Source organism: Eubalaena glacialis, chromosome 2 (genome assembly GCF_028564815.1).
Source record: "Eubalaena glacialis isolate mEubGla1 chromosome 2, mEubGla1.1.hap2.+ XY, whole genome shotgun sequence".
NCBI lineage: Eukaryota > Metazoa > Chordata > Mammalia > Artiodactyla > Balaenidae > Eubalaena > Eubalaena glacialis.
Window position 1 is genome coordinate 161,475,521 of NC_083717.1, and position 19,954 is coordinate 161,495,474.

Consider the following 19,954-nt stretch of genomic DNA (forward strand, 5'->3'; position numbering starts at 1 on the left):
CCCCCAAAACCCACAAACATAAAAATCTTATGTGGTCTTGGCCCCTGGCTAGCTCTCTCACCTTATTTCCTTTTATTCTGCCTCTTGGTTCCTGTGTTCCAGCTACTACAAGCCTCCTTGTTATTCCTCCAACACCCCAGGCATCTTCCCACATCTGGACTTTTGCACTTGCTGTAATTCTCTCTTCCTGTGTGCTGTTTCACTGGATAGCCACATCGTTCACTTTCTCATCTCCCTTAAACCTTTGCTCAAATGTCACCGTATTAAAGAGGCTTTCCCAGACTACCCTCCATGAAATAGCTCTTACTTCTGTCTGTCACAATCTGTTCCCTTAACCTGATTCACTTTTCTTTAAAGCACATATTATCTGACATGTTAATATATATTTATTTGTTTGTCTTTCTCAGTAGCATGTAAGTTCCATGAGGGAAGGATTTTTTTGTTTTGTTTTGTTGTTGTTGTTCATAGCTGTATCCTTAGCTCCTAGAATGGTGCCTCACATATAGTAGGTCCTCAAATATTGAATGAATGAATCTTAAATGCATCTTTTGAAAAGAGTACTTTTAATAAAAAAGATGTCCACTAGATGGCACTGCTTTCAAATTTTATGTAGTTAATGTCTGGAAGGAAAACATAAGATCTTTTCTTTCGCTTGCTGTAACCAAAAAAGATCTTTGTGGTGAAGATTGTCATAAGAAATTCTACTATTAATGTGAGGCATATAGAATACTACATTTGTATTTGGTTTTTGATTTATATATTTTTAGATACTTTTTCTAAAATAAAAAACATTTGGAGAAACTTATAGAAAATGACAGCATATTTGTATGTAAATATCCATTTGATACAGGTATTCAGCATGGTAACTGTGGATAAGGTTAGTTCAGATCCACACATTGACCACCCTCCTTCTGAGGTGCCTTTAATGGAATGAGAGAGCAGAAATAGTTTCCAGAGCCTTTGACCATCAAACCGCTGGTTGAAATCCAGCCTAGTGTTAGATTCAGAAAATTATTGTCTGTCAGCTGTTCAGTTGTTGCCAATGACTTAGGTACTCTCAATCTGGTTCCTAATGCGACTGGGTATCCAAATTTTGAAAAACTTCCATGTTTCTGGCAGGTGTCACCATCCCTATCCTATTAAAAATCAGCAGGTTCCAAGTGTCAGAGCTTTTTATCTGACTTCTCTGACTAGCACTAAACTCAGCAAATAGTTGCCCTAATCAAGAAATTTACACATTTTCCCCAGACTCTCAAAATTTGCCCATTCTGCTTTGCCAGTGTCATCTCATTTCTTCTTGCTTTCATCACTTACCTCATTTCCTCCTTTTTTTCCAGTCCCTATGCCTCCCTCTCTCAAGTACTTTTCCTGAATGGTCATTTGATCCATTCTGTACTCAACTTTTTACACAACTTTCGGTACTATTCCTTACTCCTAAAGTAATTTTTCCTCTTCCTGTTCAAACCAATGATGCCTTTTCTTTTCAAATTGTTCAAAATATACTTTTTAAAGAATGTTATTAACTAGTTTTATTTTTTTTCTTTCCTGTTTTAGAGTTTCTCTTTCATTTCTGAGTATGGCATATGTGAGGAACTTATTTTCTCTCTTTAACATTCTCAGCCTCTTCTTGGAGCTCATTAACTATTTAGAAATGAAAACACTATTCTGTTATACTTTTGTGTTGTTAAATGGAACATAAAATATAGGATGGTTTTAGTATTTATTGTCCTTCCTCCCAGTCACCCTTGGATGGTTAAGTATGGGGCTGATAAAGTATCATTTTAAATAGGAGACAATTACACTCAAAGATTTACGTTTTTGTATTTTTAGCCAGAAATATTTGAAATTTCTCGTACCACTCCATGTCTTGTATTAGTAACGATTATAGTTGCATCTGTTTCAACTTGTCACTCTCTAATGCTCGGCCTACCCCATGCATTAGATCTAGCTTTGAGGTCGGAATTCAGTGTTTAGAAAATAATTTTTTGTTTACTAAGGAAATATTGGACACATCCATTTGTTTAGAAAATAGTTTCCTGTTTACCAAGGAACTATTGGATAGCACTTATTTTGTATGTATTTAAGTTTTAATTGAGAAAACATATTTTTCTGGTCTGAGACATGGAGATTTACTGATATCTGATTATTAGAATGATAATAGTCTATATTCAAATATATTTCATTTCTGAAAATGAAAGCATTTTTCTTATTTACTAAACATATGGTGCTAGTCAAATTTTCATTTGTAAAAAACCATATATTTTTATGTTAAACCTCAGAGATATTGCTTGCTCAGCATTAGATGAGATTAAAAGCCCTTGCTAGGCTTGTGCTCTGACTGGTAATCTCTTTTAGTGCTTACAAACGAGGGCTTACATTCCATAATTGTATATGAAGCCATTTTGCTTACACCTGCTCTTTCTTTTTTTAATACCTGCTCTATTGATAAGGCTTTTTTTCCAGTGTTACTTACGGCTTATGAGTTTCCTAAGTAAAATTTATGTGGCCTTAAATATTGACTATTTTTATTTATTTATGTATTTTAATTTTTTGGTGCAATTTTTAAAGGTTACTTTCCATTTAGTTATTACAGAATATTGGCTACATTCCCCATGTTGTACAATATACCCTCGAGCCTATCTTAAACCCAGTAGTTTGAACCTCCCACACCCCCAACCCTATATTGCCCCTCCCCTCCCCTCCCCACTGGTAACCATTAGTTTGTTCTCTGTATCTATGAGTCTGCCTCTTTTTTGTTATATTCACTAGTTTGTTGTATTTTTTTAGATTCCACATATAGGTGATATCATACAGTATTCATCTTTCTCTGTCTGACTCATTTCACTTAGCATAATGCCCTCCATTCATGTTGCTGCAAATGGCAAAAAAATATTGACTGTTTTTGCTTGTGCTATTTTTTCCTCCACAGACTGGTTGAGATAGCAGAATCTCGTTTTCCCAGATATTTTAACACTGAAGAAAAATTACTTTTGACAAGCAGTAAAGTTCATCTTTATCGGGAACTCAGCTGTGATGAAGTTCTACAAAGGTATGCTGTCTTAGATTTTGGTATTTTAGTAATACTTTGAAGATTTATTTTTTGTTTTTCATGTTTTCAGCTTCTGAGAAAAAAAAAGTCCCTACATATTAAGATTATGAGAAATGATTATTTCAGTGTTCTTTATTTACTACTATTGGTTGAAGTATTTCTTTAAAAATGAAAAATATTTTAAATGAATAAAATGTTTTAGATTTAACTAATTAAGTGGTATATTATCTACTGTTCCATTAACAAATTACCCCAAAGTTTAGCAGCTTAAAACAGTAAACATCTGTTATCTCACATAGTTTTTGAGGGTTAGGTATCTGGGAATGGCTTAGCTGAGTATTTCTGGCTTAGGGTTGCTCAAGAGCTTGCAGTTAAGCTGTTGGCCAGGGTTGTAGTCATCTCAAGGGTCGCTTGAGGCTGGAGAATCTTAGAGAATTCCAGGATCATTCATGTAGTTGCTGGAAGGCCTCCCTTTCTTCCTGGAGAGGCCTCTAGTTCTCACTATGTGGGTCTCTCCATAGGGCTGCTTACAACATGTTGTTGACTGAAAAAAAAAAAAGCACACAACCTAAAAGTTGAGAATTATGTTTTATTCAGCAGACATACTGAGGACTTAAGCCCAGGAGGCAGCCTCTCAGATAGCTCTGAGGGACTGCTCCAAAGAGGTAAGGGAGAAGCCAGGATATAGGAGGTTTTGCAACAAAAACAAGGTAGTTGGAACATCAGAAAATTACTGTTAATTAAAGAAAAAACAAACATCTTGAGTTAATGAATTTAGCACTTTTCTATGTATGGGAAGATGCAAGAGTCTGGGCTCATTGAAATCATTCCTTTGATATGCACCTTAACTGTCTAGGGCCAGTATCTTGCTTTTCTCTATCCTGAATTCCCTCAGGGTGCACAGTCAGGGCAGCTGCAGTGACTGATGGCTTGATGGCCTCAACATCCTTTGATTACTGATGTGGCAGGCGACATTTTTGGTCCACAATGGTATCTTGCCTCCACCAGAGCCAGTGCTCTGAGAGAGAGTGGGCAAGTAAGAAAGAGCCCAAGATGGATGCTGTAGTCTTTTACAACCTACTCTCAGAAACGGTGTACTGTCATTTTGTCATATGCTATTGGTCCACAGGACAACCCTGGTACAATGTGGGAGGGGACTCCACAAGGATGTGAATACCAGGAGGTGGGAGTAAATGGGGACCATTTTGGAGCCTGGCTATGGCAAGCAGTTTTGCTCTAAACTGGAGCTTTAGCAGTATCATGTGAAAACCAAGGGGGCTACCCTGGTGGCGCAGTGGTTGAGAATCTGCCTGCCAATGCAGGGGACACGGGTTCGAGCCCTGGTCTGGGAAGATCCCACATGCCGTGGAGCAACTGGGCCCGTGAGCCACAACTACTGAGCCTGCGCGTCTGGAGCCTGTGCTCGCAACAAGAGAGGCCGCGACAGTGAGAGGCCCATGCACCGCGATAAAGAGTGGCCCCCGCTCGCTGCAACTAGAGAAAGCCCTCGCACAGAAACGAAGACCCAACACAGCCTAAATAAATAAATAAATAAATAAATAAATAAATAAATAAATAAATTAAAAAAAAAAGTAGATAAGCAGTAAAATCTACATTTGAGCTGATACAAATTGTCAGAAGAGAAATAAATATCGACACGTTTCACATTTGAGGTAGATTAGGTAAATGTTTGATTAAAAAAAAAAAAAAAAAGGAAACCAAGGAGTGAAGCTAAATGAAAACATTTTGGCCTATTTCCAAAAGAGTGCAATATATATAGAAGAGCTGAAAATAATGTATGTTTATTGACTATCTGCAATAATTACTGTAACTTAGGGAAGAATAATTTGTTGTTTTAAAGGTAGTTAACGTTTCCATGCCCTATTTTTTAAAATTATACCTTAAATTTATCCACTGTTTTATAAATTCTGCTTTTACAGGATTGAATCCTTGGAAGAAGAAATTATTTCAAAAGGAGTTAAACTTGTGATTATCGACTCTGTTGCTTCTGTGGTAAGAAAGGAGTTTGATACACAGCTTCAGGGCAACATGAGAGAAAGGAACAAGTTCTTGGCAAGAGAAGCAGCCTCTTTAAAGTATTTGGCTGAGGAATTTTCAATCCCAGTAAGTTTTTCTTTTTCTCTTTTTTTCCTCTTTCTTTCTTTTTTTCCTTTCTTTTATATTTTCACTAACTTATAACATAAAATAATATAATTAAAAGGAAATTAAAACATGACTTTTTAATGGTAGCACAGTCTAATTGCTATAGCAAATACCACCATCTTCTAAAATTTGTTCATCTCTTGAGATTATTTCATCCTTTTCACAATTTGAGCCTAAGAAGATTTAAATATTGTTTTCCAAAGTTCCTATAGTCAGTACTTTTCTTCCCTCTCATTGTTTAGTCTTTGTGCATGTTTTTGTATTACTTTTATCACACTGAGATGAGTAATAAGTATTAAAACTCCATGAAATTGCCTGTGTCTATTTCTATACAGCTTTTTTTTTTTTATGGCAGAAGTTGTCAGTTTTATAAGTATTTAAGGTTTAGATATTGTTGTTGTGTTCAGTGCTGTTTTGTACACCATAGGATTTGGTTTGCTTCAAAAGCCAGAGGTTGATTTTTTAGGGTGTTTGGAGTGACAGTAATGAAAGCGTAAGTAAGGAAAACTTGAAAAATTACTCTTGGCATGACTTTCAGTAGTGGGAATTGTGATCAGGAAATCTGAAGATGAGGTGTATTGCAAGGGTTTGTGGTGGGTAAGCTACAAGGCATACATGAGTACTAAGTTATATTCCCATTAGCAGTGTGTGGAAGAGTGCAACTTGCTCTGAAGTCTCACCAACATTTAGCATTGTCAGGCTTTTCAATTTTAGCCATGCATCATCTCAACAGAAGATAGGAAAATTCCTTAAACTGAGATAAAATTTAGTGATGATTTTATAATTTTTAGATTTGTTTGGAAAATTAAAACCTTGGATCTTTGTAACATAGAGAATATGTACTGTTAGTGGAAACTACCACATAGCCTTTGAGATTTATAAACCTAAGCAAGAAGTCGAGGGAGAAAATATAGCATTCAAAAAGTTCTACATGTTTTAATGGCTTTTAAATTCATATTTTGGATTATATGGTATAATTCCCAGTGAATAGAGTGCTGTAAAGCTTATCTTGGATGATGCTTATCTTTTAAATTTTATTATAGTTGCTTAAAAGGACAAATTCAAATCCATATTTTCCCTGGTCAGGGAGAATAAGGGAATTTAAAAATATTTTATAGAGTTACTTGATTGAGTGGAAAAGTTAAGTATATATGTTTATTTTATTCATATTGTTGTCTGACTTAATCTTGTGTAAAATATGAAAATTCGCTTTTTAAAAGTTATATTTGTTTGTTTTTATTTATTTAAAATATTTATTTGGTTGCGCCAGGTCTTAGTTGTGGCAGGAGGGCTCCTTAGTTGCAGCATGCGAACTCTTAGTTGCGGCACGCATGTGGGATCTAGTTCCCTGACCAGGGATGGAACCTGGGCCTCCTGCATTGGGAGCGCGGAGTCTTACCCACTGCGCCACCAGGGAAGTCCCTGTTTGCTTTTAAATTGTAATTGTAGGCTAATGTGTTTCAGTTTTTTCTGAGGTGATTATTTATTTTCCTGAGTGAGAAAGGAGCTCTGCTTTTCTTTGTTTTTAATAGAGCCCTCTGAAAGAATAGGTACTTAGTATCCCCATATCCTTCTGTCTTTGCCTTTGTTTTTCTGTTCAGAGGTAAATGCAGAATATAACATGTACTCATGTGACACAGTATGGTATTGGTTTTTCTGACAAATCAGTATTGGTTTTAGAAGGATTTTGAAAAATACTTCCTTTAGGAAATCTCAGAATTTTCCTAGCGTAATTACCTCACTTAAATGGAAAATCATAAACTTTTAAGCTTTTATGCTATACTTTGAATAGGTGGCTTCATATGGAAGTAAATGCCTTAAAAGGTGTGTTGTTTTCTGGTTCATTATACCTTTCAAATTAGCAAACCTTACGCTTCCTGGTACTTAAACGTGCCAACAAACATTCCTGCCCCAAGAAGTGTTTGCTGTTCCTCAGCCTGGAATATCCCTCCTCTATATCCATTATCCATATTGTCTCCTGTTATTAGTGAGGGCTTCCCTGACCATATAAGTATTAACCGCACTCCCTGCCTCTCCATGTCTCTTATTATGCTTTATGTTCCTCCATCATAGTTTTCACCCTCTAGCATTATATATTTATGTTTATTGTTTGTGTGTCCCCACCACCCCATAGTACGGTTAAAAGGATTCTGTCTACTTTGTTCATGGCTTTATTCTCAGTACCAGGAATAGTGCCTAACACATAGTAGGCACTCAGTAAATGTTTTTGAATGTATGAATTTAGATACTGCTTTTCTTCTTAGACTTGATTTAATCTTATGTATGTTTATACTGAACTTAAATTTTATTATTTGCTTTTATCTCTACTTTGATCCTATCTTTAATATTGTTTACTATTTATAATAGTAATAAAATATAACTTTAGATGGCAGAATCTTATTATATGGGAGCTGGACTCAGTTCACACTGGTGTCTTATAGGAAGAAAAAGAATTCTTAAGATTCTTAAACTTGGAAAAGGCTTTAGAGATCTAGATAGTGTCACAGAGCCAGGAATTAGAAGAGATTTATCTCAGTTTAGTAAAACTGTGGTAAGTGAATGTCTGATGGCCTTTGAAGATTGGCTGGAAAGCCAAGCATTCCAGCCTGTTCTTTGGCTGTGGATCTGAGATGGTGGATAGGGCCAGGATGCCTGGCATTTTGATACACTCTAGATATCTTCATTCAAATGAGAGTAAAGAGTAAAACCAACTTGGCTGTGGGTTGAGTACTTCATTGAATTTAAATATTTCTCTACAGTGAACTTTCAGTGCTTTTAAAATGTGGGAAAAAAGCTTAAAATATAATTTGTATTTAATTTTGATTGTCACATTGTGTATATATTTGTGTATGGTATGTACAGTTGTCCCTCAGTATCTGCAGAGGCTTGCTTCCAGGACCCCTGCAGATATCAAAATCTGCAGATGTTCAAGTCCCTTATATAAAATGGTTGTCCTCCTTATCCATGGGTTTTGTGTCCAGGGTTTTGTATCAAAAATTCTCCAAGTAAACACAACATTGTAAAGCAACTATACTCCAATAAAAATTAATAAAAAATAAAAAAATAACATGTATCATAGATTAGAAAAAAAAATTCTCCAAGTGAGAATTTTTGATCCATGGTTGGTTGAATCCACAGATGTGGAACCCATGGATATGGAAGACGATTATATGTGTGTTTGTATGCAAGTATGCCTGCGTGTGTGGAGATTTCAACATCCTTTCTCAGTAATTGATAGAATTAATGGGCAGAAAGTCGGAAGACTTGGATAACATAATCAGTCAACTTGATCTAATCGGTATTTACAAAACATTCCATTCAAATGCCTGCAGAATACGTATTCCTTTCTGGTACACATGAGAGATTCACCAATATAGACCATATTTGGGGACATACAATAAATCTCAACATATTTAGAAGATTGAAATCATACAAAGTGTGTTTTTTGACCCCAAGAGAATTAAGCTAGAAATTGATAACAGAAACATGTCTGGAAAATCCACAGATATTTGGAAATTAAACAAAAACACTTCTACATAACCCATGAGTCAGAGAATAAATCACAAGAGAACTTAGAAAATATTTTGAAGTAAATAAAAATGAAAATACAACATATCAAAATTTGTGGATTGCAGCTGAATCAGTGCTTAGAGGGAAGTTTATTTAATTAAATGCTTATACTGGAAAAGAAGAAAGTTTTCAAATCAGTGATCTAAGCTTGTAAAAAATACAAGAAGAAGAACAAATTAAACCCAAAATAAGCAGAAGGAAGGAAATAATAAAGATAAAAGCATGAATCCATGAAATTAAAAATAGGAAACAATAGAGAAAAGAATCAATGAAATAGAAAGCTAGTTCTTTGAAAAGATTAATAAAATTGATAAAACTGTCCCCAGACTGACCAAGAGAAAAACAAATTAGCAGTATCAAGAATGAAAGAGGAGATATCACTGAAGGTCCTACAAATATTAAATGAATAATAAGGGAATGTTATGAGCAACTTCATTTCAGTAAGTTTGATAACTTAGATGAAATGGACAGATTCTTTGAAAGACACAAACTATCAAAGCTTACTGAGGAAGAAAGAGATAATCTGGATAGTCCTATATCTGTTAAAGAACTTGAATTTGTAATTAAAAATCTCACAAAGAAAATGCTAGGTCCAAAGTCTTTACTGGTAAAATCTATCAAACATTTAAGGGAGAAATAATGTCAATTCTATACAAACCTTCCAGAAAATTTATAAGAAAACTACAGAGTGGTGTTCCTCATGAACATAAATACACAAATCCTTAAAATATATTAACAAATTAAATTCAGCAATAAATAAAAAGGATAACTACATCATGACCAAGTACAGCTTATTTCAGGAATGCTTCGTTGATTTTGAATGCAACATTAAAATATAAAATTTACTACAGCAACACATTAAAAAAAAGGATCATCTCAGTAGATGTAGGAAGGAAAAACAATTTACAAAATTCATTAGCTATTCATGATGAAAACTCTGAGCAAACCAGGAGTAGAAGGGAACTTTCTCAACCTGATAAAGGGCATCTACTAAAAAACTACAGCTAACATCATACTTAATGGTGAAATATTGAATTCTTTCTTCCTAAGATTGGGAATAAGGCAGAGATGGCCTATTCTTGCCATTTCTAATCAACAGTGTATTGTAGACTCTAGCCAGTGTGATATGGCAAGAAAAAGAATTTAAGTATACCTGTATTTAGATTAGAAAAGAAGAAATAAGACTATCTTTATTCATAGACAATTTGATATGTTTGGTAGAAAATCCCAAAGATTTTACCCAAAAAGCTACTAGATTTAATAAGTGATTTTAGCAAGATTACAGGATATGAGAATCGATATATAGAAATTAATTGTTTCTCTATATGCTAGTGGTGAACAATTAGAAACTGAAATTGAAAACCTGTACCATTAATAAGAATACCAAAACCATGAAATCTTGGTGATAAATGAAACAAAATATATGTCAGATTTTTATACTGAAAACTATAAAACATTGATGAGAGAACTCAAAGTAGACCTAAATAAATGAAAACATACCATGCTCATGGACTGAAGACTCACCAGTGTCAAGATGTTAATCCTCTCCAAATTGCTCTATGTATTCAGTACACAATCCCAATCGAAATCCCAGTAGGCTTTTGGGTAGAAATCAACAATCTGACTGTGAAATTTATGTAGAAAAGCAAAAGATAGAGAACAGTTAGAACAATTTATAAAAAGGAAAGTATAGTTAGAAGACTCACACTCCCTGATTTTAAGACCTACTAGAAAGCCACAATAATTAAGACAGTGTTGTATTGGTGATAGGATTGACACCAGATCAATGGAACAGAATAGAGAGTGCAGAAATAAATCCATAGATTTACAGTCAGTTAATTTTGAACAAAGATGCTAAGGTAATTCAATGGAAAAGGGATAGTTTGTCAACAAATTGTGCTAGAACCATTGGATATCCATATGTAAAAAACAAACAAATCTTGACTTGCACTATTATAGAAACCCAACTCAAAATGGTTTACACACTGTAACATAAAACCTAAAACTATAAAACTTCTGGAAAAAAAACATGGGAGAAAATATTTGTGGCCTTGGGCCAGGCAAAGGTTTCTTAAATGACATTAAAAATATGCACCAGGGACTTCCCTGGTGGCGCCGTGGTTAAGAATCCTCCTGCCGATGCAGGGGACACGGGTTCGAGCCCTGGTCCGGGAAGATCCCACATGCTGCAGAGCAACTAAGCCCGTGCACCACAACTACTGAGCCTGTGCTCCAGAGCCCGCAAGCCACAACTACTGAGCCCACGTGCCACAACTACTGAAGCCCGTGCGCCTAGAGCCCGTGCTCTGTAACAAGAGAAGCCACCACAATGAGAAGTCCGCGGACCGCAACGAAGAGTAGCCCCTGCTCGCCACAACTAGAGAAAGCCCACACACAGCAATGAAGGCCCAATGCAGCCAAAAATAAATAAATTTATTAAAAAAAAAAAGAACCATAAAAAATTAACATTTCTATTCTTTGAAGATACTTAAGAAGATGAAAAAACAAGCCACAGACTGGGAGATAATATTTGTGCAACTCATATGTTAAAGGACTGGTAACTAGAAATATAAAGGACTATGAAAACTCAGTAACAATCTAATTTTAAAAATGGGCAAAAGATTTGGATAAACACTTTAGCAAAGAAGATATACAGGTGGCAAATAAGTGCTCAAAATTATTAGTCATTAGGGAAATGCAAAGTAAAATCACAATGAAATACTACTATACACCTATTAGAATGGTTCAAAAAACAAAAGCAAAACCCTGACAATACCAAATACTGACAAGGATACATGGATACGGAGCAACTCGAATTCTCCTACATGCTGACGGAAATGCTAAATGGTATTGCCACCTTGGAAAATATTTTGACAGTTTCTTGTAAAGTTAAACATCTACTTTAACTATATGACCGAGCAATCTTTCTCCTAGGTATTATTTTCACCCTAATAAATGATATATATCATGCAAAAATCTGAAAATGTTTTTAGTAGTGTAATTCATAATCACCAAACACCAGAAACAACCCAAACAGATCTGGGTTAGAATTCAGACTCCTCCATTTACTACCTGTATAACTATAACTTAATTATTTTTCTGTTTTTCAGTTTTCTAATGTGTAAAGTGAGAGTAATAATGCCCAACTTTATTTTTATTTACTTATTTTTAAAAGAAATTTATTTATTTATTTTATTTCTGGCTGCGTTGGGTCTATGTTGCTGCACATGGGCTTTCTCTAGTTGAGACAAACGGGGGCTACTCTTTGTTGCAGTGCGTGGGCTTCTCATTGTGGTGGCTTCTCTTGTTGCGGAGCACGGGCTCTAAGCACGTGGGCTTCAGTAGTTGTGGCACTCGAGCTCAGTAGTTGTGGCACACAGGCTTAGTTGCTCTGCGGCATGTGGGACCTTCCCGGACCAGGGATGAAACCCGTGTCCCCTGCATTGGCAGGCGGATTCTTAACCACTGTGCTACCAGGGAAGTCCAGTAATGCCCAACTTTAAAACAGTGGGATAGTGCCCATTTTTCAGTAGATCCTTGGAAAAGAGGATAGTACTTAAAAAAAAAAAAGTATTTCCCTTATAGTAGTAATTGGTTGTTCTTTTGAATTAAATATACTTAGCATAGAGCCTCATATACAGCTTAACAAATAAAAAAAGCTGTAAGGAGCCCTTATATCTAATATTTAACACCTTCCTTTTATAAATCAGAGAATCTTATTGTCTTATTTCCTTCTAGAAACAGTAATAGTTTGTTTCCCACTTGTTTGCTCCAGGCCTTTCAGATGCCAGTGAGCCCATACTCATTTTGCCCTGTTAGCTCACTGTGCCAAAGGTCAGTAAACTTCTGTGAAGAGCCAGATAGTAATATTTTAGGCTTTGTGGGCCCTAATGTCTCTGTGGTAACTACTCAACTCAGCCATGGTAGCATAAAAGTAGCCATAAACAATTTGTAAACGAATGGGTATGGTTATAGTTCAATAAAACCTTGTTTACAAAACCAGATGGAGGGCCATGGGCACCAATTTGCCATCCCCTGATCTGGACCCTTCTCTTTTCTCTCTAGCCGTGGACCCAGGGCTGGCGCTACCAGTAGATTAAGGAATTTGGAGGAAAGGTACGAGAGCAGTCTGCTCATAAAGCAGTGTTTTCTCAAACTAGTTTAAGGCATTGGCCCATTTTAAATGCAAGTGATATGCTCTTAACCCCCATTTCTGACTTCGGATTTATTATAATATCACAGAAATATATAGAATTATAAAACTAGCTAATAACTCTTCATATTAAATCATACTTATGAAACCATAAAAATGGGTTGTATTGAATAAACAATACTATTCAAAGTAATTATTCTAATGTTATAGATGATCATTTGCTAAATTAAATTATCACTTGCAATATAAATAACTTATAGCATAGCTTCTTTTGAATTATATGTGTGTGTGTGTGTGTATGTGTATTTACTGTAGTTCATGTGATGACTCAACTTTGAACTACTATAAAACCTTCTTCTGTTTGGGAAGGGTAACATCATTTGGCCCTTACCTGGGCATGAATGCATTTACGTTTGAATTCTGCCATTACTTTTTTCTTATTAGTCTCTGACGATTAAAGTTGTACCGCTTGACATCACTTGATTGAAAATACACATTAATATCTGTTGGCAGTTTTTAATTATAAAATGCCTGTACTAATATTTTGAGGCTATCATTGAAATGGAAATATAAAATTTAAAAATTCTCAGAGACAATTTACAAAACTTTGAATATGTTCACCAACTACAGTTTGAGAAACACAGTTGTACTAGTCTCGTAGAAGTTTTTTCCTGAATTTTGTGGGGGAAGTTTAAGGGACACTCTGCTATTGGGATGTAGGATGAAAAACCTTTGTCTTTTTTTTTTTTAAATTGAAGTATAGTTAATTGACAATGTTTTGTTTGTTTCAAGTGTACAGCAAAGTGATTCAGTTATACATATACATATATGTATATATTCTTTTTCAGATTCTTTTCCATTATAGAAGACCTTTGTCTTTTTAAAGTGTGTCCATGCTAGTATTAGAAAAAACAGTAGGCTCTAAAACCATTTATAATTAATGAAAATAACATAAGAGAAGAATTTAAATATTACCTGTATAAAGTAAATTGTGGTTATGGTTATTTATGTTGCTTGTTATCATTGATTTCTAAATATCATACAAAACAGTTATTATACATATTGTTAATTATGTATCAGGTTAAAATAATGAGATTTCCTTGCCAAAAAAGACCTTTAGACCTTAAGGTCTAAAGATCATTTAGATTAGCTCCTTCATTTTATAGATGACACTGAGGCCGAGAGGTGACCTTACTTGTTCTCCTATTTTTAGCATAGGAGAGGGCAGATGAATGGGTAGAATGTAAGATCTTTTGGGTGCCAGTTCTGAGATTTTTTCCTACAGTAGAATTCTCTTTTTTTCTGAGATCTACAGAATGATGGTGGTGCTTCTTTGAAAATGCTTCCAATGTATCTTGAACAGGCCCGTACAAATACCAGAAAAGTGCACAAAATGCCAAGATCTAAATTTTTACTGTTTCAGAGAATTTTCAACAAGGTAACTTCAGTTGTTGGTATATGAATAGCACTGAAGTTTCCTGTCTCTTTCCCCTCTATCTTCTTTTACCTTCATTTCTTGATATTGTACAAATGTTTTCTGCTGTAAGGGAACTAGTACCAGTTACCAATATTTAGAAAACTGGTATATCAAGAAAAATTTGAATATACTATTTAAACATTCTAAGAAGGAAAAGTCTTATTTTCATTGAAAGTTGTTAAAATCCAAATTATTTTACTGAGATGTGGTTTTGACAGGTTTTTCTCTTGTTGCCATCTGTGTTCTTGATTTTCTCTTGTTTCTGTCTGTGTTCTTGATTGTATGTTTTTTGAGAAAATGCATTGCTCTAATTTATTGCATAATGTGATTTCTTTTGAAATATTAATGCTCATAAAATATTTAAAGCTGTTTAGAAAAATGAATTAAAATGTATATTCCCTATTATCATATTTTAAGGACATAAGGGTTTAAAATCTTTGGCAAGTGGAAACTATTTGTTTTTGTTTTGAGGCAAATATTACAAGGTTAAACTTTTTATTATTATTTGATAAAAGCATAAAAATATTTTTTTTCTCAGTTTAATAGTAAATTTCATATGGGCCAGAATTTCTTTTCTTTTACTTTTAGCTGTCCCATCATGCAAAGTGGGTTTAACTTATAGGATTATGACTTATCTTAGATACTAATAAATATTGAAAATTAAAAAAAATAGGAAGCTAGGCCAATGCGTTTAAAATAATTAAAGTTTTGTTAATTACAAAATTGTAATAGAATGTTTATGACTTGTGAGATCAAGGAAAAAGGTATGTATGAACCCAATTTTAACTTTTATTCTTGTCATAAATGTAAAAATTCAGGACTTGCATTTCTGTGAAAGCCTAATGAAGTTTCTCTAATTGTGAAATAGAAACCCTACACTCTAGATATATGTAACTAAGCCATTAAAACTCTAGAGTTACATTTTATTGTTGTGTAATGTTACTTATGATTTTTCAGAAATCATATAATTTTTGGTTTACTTTGATTACTTTCATATTAATTACTGAAAGCAAACACTGTGGGAATTCTATGAGGTAAGAAAAGTCTTTTACATTTTTTTTTGTTTTTCATAAGTGCCTTGTGTTTGCTAACTCACATTTGAAGTCAGATTATCCTTAAAGATACCCTATATTCATTCAGGTGGCTGAAACTCATAGACTAGACTAAACCTTTATTTTATTTCATTAGTTAGTGAGAATAATTCTAGAAAAATTATATCTTTCCTTTGTGTAGCTCTTTATAATTTATAAAACTTTGTTTTTATTGGTTTTTTAAAAACATAAATTTATTTATTTATTTATTTTTGATTGCGTTGGGTCTTCGTTGCTGTGCGCGGGCTTTCTCTAGTTGCGGCGAGTGGGGGCTACTCTTCCTTGCGGTGCGTGGGCTTCTCATTGCGGTGGCTTCTCTTGTTGGGGAGCACGGGCTCTTGGCGCAAGGGCTTCAGTAGTTGTGGCATGTGGGCTCAGTAGTTGTGGCTTGTGGGCTCTAGAGCACAGGCTCAGTAGTTGTGGCGCACGGGCTTAGTTGCTCCACGGCATGTGGGATCTTCCTGGACCAGGGCTCGAACCCGTGTCCCCTGGATTGGCAGGCGGATTCTTAACCACTGTGCCACCAGGGAAGTCCCAAGTCCGTGTTTTTATTGTCGACTAGAGCAAAAAGCTAGAAACAACTTAAGATTAATGAGTGGGTGATTGGCTAAATTAATGGTGGAACATCCATACAATGGAATACTGTGATGTTGTTAAAATGAATGAGATAACCCAGAAATGTATTCACAGGTTGTGTAGGAAAGTATTAACTCAGCTGGGGTGGTTGCTCAAACCCAGCATATTCCCAAGGAAGTCTTATCTTCAGGACTGCCAGCTCCTGGGAAATGAACTCAGAGCCTTTGGAATATTCTGCTTAATAAGAGTGTTTTTGTATGCCTGATGCCTTTGTCCACACAATACCAGTTGAATCAGGTAGTTTATGCAAACAATGTGATTTATGGAGAACACCTATTTGGCTCTGGGGACTAGAATCTCAGTAGCTAAGGTCAGTCATGGAGGCCCTGCATAGTATGTGACTGACTCCCGGTAAAAACTCTGGACACCAGAACTTGGGTGAGCTTTCCTGGTTGACTTTGCTTCACATGTGTTGTCACACATCATTGCTGGGAGAATTAAACACGTCCATGCAACTCCACTGTGGGATGACACTTGGAAACTGGTACCTGGTTTCTCCTGGGCTTTGCTCATCCTCCTTTTCCTCTTTGCTTATATCAATCTGTATCCTTTTGCTGTACTAAACCATAACTGAGTGTAAGAGCTTTTCTGAGTCCTGTGAGTCCTTTCAGTGAATCATTGAGCCAGAAAGTGGTGTTAGAGACCCCTGACACGCAGGGGCATCAATAGATAGGTGCAAGAATGTTTATGGGAGCTTAACTTAATTGCTCAAAACCGGCAAAATTTAGTTATCAGTATTGCATCAACCTTAATTTATTAGTTTTGATCATTGTACTATGATTATATAAGATGTTAACATTAGGAGAAGCTGGGTGAAGAGCATATAGGAACTCCCTGTACTCTTTTTGCAACTATTTGGTGAATCTAAAATTATTTCAAAATAAAAAGTTAAAAAAAGAGAGTGTGTTGGGGTGCTTTTATGTTCATAAATTGGCTCTGGAAGCTCATTAAGAAACTCCATTGGTTGCATTTGGAGAAGGAAAACAGGGGCTGGAAGAGGACTTCTATTTGATGCACTGGATCTCTTCCATTTAGTTGTCTGGTCCTGTAGATATTACCTAATACCTCTTCAATTTAAATGCTGCTCTTCATCTTTCAGCAAATCTATCTGGCTCCATTTTCAATATGTATTAAGTACCATCATCAGATTAATTCCCATCATCTTCAATGCTATCTACCCTGGTTCTGGGTGGTTAAGAGTACTGGCTTTGGAGTTAGGTGTGGATTTGAATCATAGCTTCATTGTTTGCTAGTTTTATGACCTTGAGTAAGTTATTTATCCTAGTTCGAACTCTTAGTTTCCCATTTGAAAAATGGGGATAATAATATCTGACTCACAGGGGTGTGAGGATTAAATGAGACAATGTCTGTAATGTTCTTTGTACAATGTTTGACACATTTAGTAAGAGGTAGCCATTAATCATTAACTTTAGTAGTTACCTCATTCCAGGTGCTTGGTATATTTTATCTCTCTCCTCCTGTTTTTTTTTGTTTTTCATCAGAAGGCTGCAAGCTCCTCAAAAGGAAAAATCATGTCTTACGGCTGTATCCCCTTCTAGCTGTTTTGTTGTTGGTTGCTGTTACTGCCTAACCCTCCTATACCTGGTTCACTCACTTATTCTTTGGATCTCAGTCACTCTTCTTTTTTTTTTTTTTTTTAATCTTTTTAACACAGACTTTATTGAAACATAATACTAATACAGAAAAGTACACAAATTATAAATGTATAAGTCAATAAATGTTCACAAAGTGAGCACATTTGTATAGTCAGCACTAGATAAAGAAACAGACCATTACCCCAGAAGCCCTCATGTCCCCCTTCTAATCAAGGGTAACCAATATCCTGACTTCTTACAACACCAGAGGTGAGTTCTATGTATCTTTGAAATTTAATAAATTGAATCATTTAGTAAATACTTTTTGTGTGTCTGGTTTCTTTTGCTCAGCATTATATTTGTGAGATGAATTCAGTGTAAGCATGTAATTTAAGGTTTTTTTCTTTTTTGAATTTATCTTTTTATACAGCAGGTTCTTATTAGTCATCAATTTTATACACATCAGTGTATACATGTCAATCCCAATCTCCCAATTCATCCCACCACCACTCCCACCCCCCACCACTTTCCCCCCTTGGTGACCATACGTTTGTTCTCTACATTTGTGTCTCAATTTCTGTCCTGCAGACCGGTTCATCTGTACCATTTTTCCAGGTTCCACATATATGCGTTAATATACGATATTTGTTTTTCTCTTTCTGACTTACTTCACTCTGTATGACAGTCTCTACATCCATCCACGTCTCTAAAAATGACCCAATTCTGTTCCTTTTTATGGCTGACTAATATTCCATTGTATATATGTACCACATCTTCTTTATCCACTCGTCTCTTGATGGGCATTTAGGTTGCTTCCATGACCTGGCTATTGTAAATAGTGCTGCAATGAACATTGGGGTGCGTGTGTCTTTTTGAATTATGGTTTTCTCTGGGTATATGCCCAGTAGTGGGATTTCTGGGTCATATGGTAATTCTATTTTTAGTTTTTTAAGGCACCTCCATACTGTTCTCCATAGTGGCTGTATCAATTTACATTCCCACCAACAGTGCAAGAGGGTTCCCTTTTCTCCACACCCTCTCCAGCATTTGTTGCTTGTAGATTTTCTGATGATGCCCATTCTAACTGGTGTGAGGTGATACCTCATTGTAGTTTTGATTTACATTTCTCTAATAATTAGTGATGTTGAACAGCTTTTCATGTGTCTCTTGGCCATCTGTATGTCTTCTTTGGAGAAATGTCTATTTAGGTCTTCTGCCCATTTTTGGATTGGGTTGTTTGTTTCTTTACTATTGAGCTGCATGAGGTGTCTGTATATTTTGGAGATTAATCCTTTGTCTGTTGATTCGTTTACAAATATTTTTTCCCATTTTGAGGATTGTCTTTTCATCTTGTTTATGGTTTCCTTTGCTGGGCAAAAGCTTTGACGTTTCATTAGGTCCCATTTGTTTATTTTTGTTTTTATTTCTATTACTCTAGGAGGTGGATCAAAAAAGATCTTGCTGTGATTTATGTCAAAGAGTGTTCTTCCTATGTTTTCCTCTAAGAGTTTTATAGTGTCCGGTCTTACATTTAGGTCTGTAATCCATTTTGAGTTTATTTTTGTGTATGGTGTCAGGGAGTGTTCTAATTTCATTCTTTTACATGTAGCTGTCCAGTTTTCCCAGCACCACTTATTGAAGAGACTGTCTTTTCTCCATTGTATATCCTTGCCTCCTTTGTCATAGATTAGTTGACCATAGGTGCGTGAGTTTATCTCTGGGCTTTCTATCTTGTTCCATTGATCTATGTTTGTTTTTGTGCCAGTACCATATTGTCTTGATTACTGTAGCTTTGTAGTATAGTCTGAAGTCAGGGAGTCTGATTCCTCCAGCTCCGTTTCTTTCCCTCAAGACTGCTTTGGCTATTTGGGGTCTTTTTTGTCTCCATACAAATTTTAAGATTTTTTTGTTCTAGTTCCGTAAAAAATGCCATTGGTAATTTGATAGGGATTGCATTGTATCTGTAGATTGCTTTTGATAGTATAGTCATTTTCACAATATTGATTTTTCCAATCCAAGAACATGGTATCTCTCTCCATCTGTTGGTATCATCTTTAATTTCTTTCATCAGTGTCTTATAGTTTTCAGCATACAGGTCTTTTGTCTCCCTAGGTAGGTTTATTCCTAGGTATTTTATTATTTTTGTTGCAGCGGTAAATGGGAGTGTTTCCTTAATTTCTCTTTCAGATTTTTCATCATTAGTGTATAGGAATGCAAGAG

At 35.3% G+C, this 19,954-nt stretch overlaps 1 protein-coding gene across 4 annotated transcripts in view; it reads left to right on the top strand.

Annotated features, from left to right (window-relative positions):
- The window catches only part of RAD51B (RAD51 paralog B), a 607,462-nt gene that overhangs the window by 47,175 nt on the left and 540,333 nt on the right, over positions 1–19,954 (top strand). For all 4 annotated transcript variants that reach the window (XM_061182686.1, XM_061182688.1, XM_061182685.1 and 1 more), the window contains exons 6-7: positions 2,930–3,049; positions 4,990–5,173. In XM_061182686.1, the coding sequence (XP_061038669.1) occupies positions 2,930–3,049; positions 4,990–5,173 (304 nt within the window). The remainder of the gene's footprint in view (positions 1–2,929; positions 3,050–4,989; positions 5,174–19,954) is intronic.